This window comes from Triticum dicoccoides, unplaced genomic scaffold, assembly GCF_002162155.2.
Source record: "Triticum dicoccoides isolate Atlit2015 ecotype Zavitan unplaced genomic scaffold, WEW_v2.0 scaffold103124, whole genome shotgun sequence".
Taxonomy (NCBI): domain Eukaryota; kingdom Viridiplantae; phylum Streptophyta; class Magnoliopsida; order Poales; family Poaceae; genus Triticum; species Triticum dicoccoides.
The window spans coordinates 1-2,268 of record NW_021170566.1 but is presented as its reverse complement, the minus strand read 5'-3'; the positions used below and the strand labels follow the sequence as shown (position 1 = coordinate 2,268).

The following is a 2,268-nucleotide window of genomic DNA, read 5'->3' as shown; positions in this document are numbered from 1 at the left end:
TTACACTTCGACATCAAGCCGCACAACATCCTGTTAGACAGTGATTTCACCCCAAAAATTGCTGACTTTGGGCTGGCGAAACTGTACCCCAGGGACAACAGCTTTTTGCCAGTGAGTGCTGCCCGGGGAACAGTTGGTTACATAGCTCCTGAGATGGTGTCCCGTAGCTTTGGCGCCATATCCTCCAAGTCTGATGTCTACAGCTTCGGGATGTTGTTGCTAGAGATGGCCGGAGGACGGAGGAACGTGGACCCACAAGCGTCAAGAAGCCAGACGTACTACCCGTCATGGGTGTACAATCAGCTGTCTCGGCAAGAGGCTGTTGGTATCCATCAGGTGGAGAGGAAGCTGTGCGTCGTTGCGCTTTGGTGCATCCAGATGAAGCCAGACGATCGACCGGCCATGAGCGAGGTGCTAGACATGCTCGAAGCTGGCATCGATGGCCTGGAGATGCCTCCTGAGCCCTTCTTCTGCGGGGACGAGTATGCTCCTGCTGCAGATTCTTCAGTATTATCAGAGTTAAGTACATTATCGGAGTGAAATACCTATACATCGTAGTTTTGGACCAAATTTTATCCTCTAGGCAGCTCAGGTGCGCTCAGCGAGTCAATATTTGTGTGCAATGTGAAGAAGATACTCTTTTTCTTAATACAAAGAGGAGACATCGAAAATGATGATGCAAATTGTAAATGTGAACCTAGAGAGAACTGCTTTCTGTAAAATAATCCCATTGGTGCTGTTGTTACTGTTACTGTACAACATTGATCCCATTCAGTTGAATATTTGAATGGCAGTGCATTGTGCGGTGCTGTAGTATTTGTTTACCAAAGTGTATTCTTTTATGGGTGTAATTGCACAAAATTTGCATGGATTTGTGGGTTTCATATCCTGCGAACGGATATGAAACGTTTTGCTGCAGGAGCAATCATCATTCCTGCAACACATGTAAGTGCAAAACTTTCATCATTTCACAACAGAAGTTAACTGACACTCCATGGATTGTACACAGGTAGAAGGAGCTGTATCATCAAGAAGAAGAACCAAAGGAGAGGTGGAAATTCTTCTTATAACCCAAATCTGCTGCAATTTGGAGGTCACAAACCCAAATCTCTTTTTGTTATATTAAGTTACACACCCACACAACCTGTAGCGTCGCCCATAGACTTCTCTCTTCTCTCCTGCGACGCAAGGTTGATTTTCCTCTCAAACATTTACACAGAAGGATTACAACATGTAATAAAACATTTACGTAGTATATGAAATAGATTTTATGTACCATTCAAAAGAATGTTACCGGCATTTAAAAAATATTCATACACATTACAACATGTTAATTAGGAAGTTCAGGAACTCTGTTTCAAACAAAAGTTCAGACACTGAGGCAGGGATATATACACAGAGTGCTGTGCTGTGCTGTTTGTTGCTGGTTCAGAAAAGATCATAAACGGCCCTGTTTGTCATCGTCGGTGGTGGTTCACTCTGGTGAGCAGCAAGACGAGCATCACGAGAAGGGAGCAGAGTACGAGTGAGGAAGGAGCAGCAGTATCTTTGCTGCCGCTGCTGCTGCTGTTCCGTCTCAAGTGTTACAGAACTGGTCGCGTGCAGTACGCTATGGCCGGGCTACCCTTTGCCCGGCAGGATACGGTGGCCCGGCAAAGTGGAGGCCTGGTGAGGGTCCCTGCTGGGTGCAGATACGGCAGGGGAACGGACGCCGTGTCGACCTCCCATCGACTTCTGACCTGCAAAGTTGAGATCATCGTCGAAACATTCAGGAAGAAAAACCCACAGCTACTCTCGCACAGTGCTAGCTACATAACATGGTAAGCAAGTCCAGAAAATGATGTTCCACTGAAGTTCAGAAACCGGGCTTGAGCTTGCTACTCCAAGTTTTGAAATGGGCTACTCCATCATGGTTCTTGAAGCAGAAACAAAGCATGTCACCTCCATCCTTGAACTCTGAAGTGTCAAGTGAACCTCTACCGAATCCTGTACACATGGCACCACAAACTAGTTACAAACCTATCTGCCTTTCTTTTCTGAATTTAGCTGTGATCTGGTCTAACATCATATAAGGCGCATTTTATTTTTATGTAGCTCAAATCCTGACCGTCGACACTGCTGGTCGTGGCAATGGTGGGCGCATACGCGGCAATGGCAGAAACAACCTCAAGTGCCAAGTTTGCTCCAAATTCAGGCATGACGCGCTACAATGCCGCAACCGCTTTAATCATGTGCTCCAGCCCGAGGATCATCATACGTGAGCGTTCC

General features: G+C 46.3%; 1 protein-coding gene across 1 annotated transcript; it reads left to right on the top strand.

Annotated features, from left to right (window-relative positions):
- Window positions 1-3: 3 nt before the first annotated feature.
- Window positions 4-1,310, top strand: LOC119342724 (rust resistance kinase Lr10-like; the record flags this gene model as incomplete). The annotated part of the gene is made up of 1 exon (XM_037614136.1): window positions 4-1,310. A coding segment is annotated over one exon (537 nt), but the record flags the coding sequence as incomplete, so codon positions are not given.
- Between the last annotated feature and the right edge of the window lie 958 nt (window positions 1,311-2,268).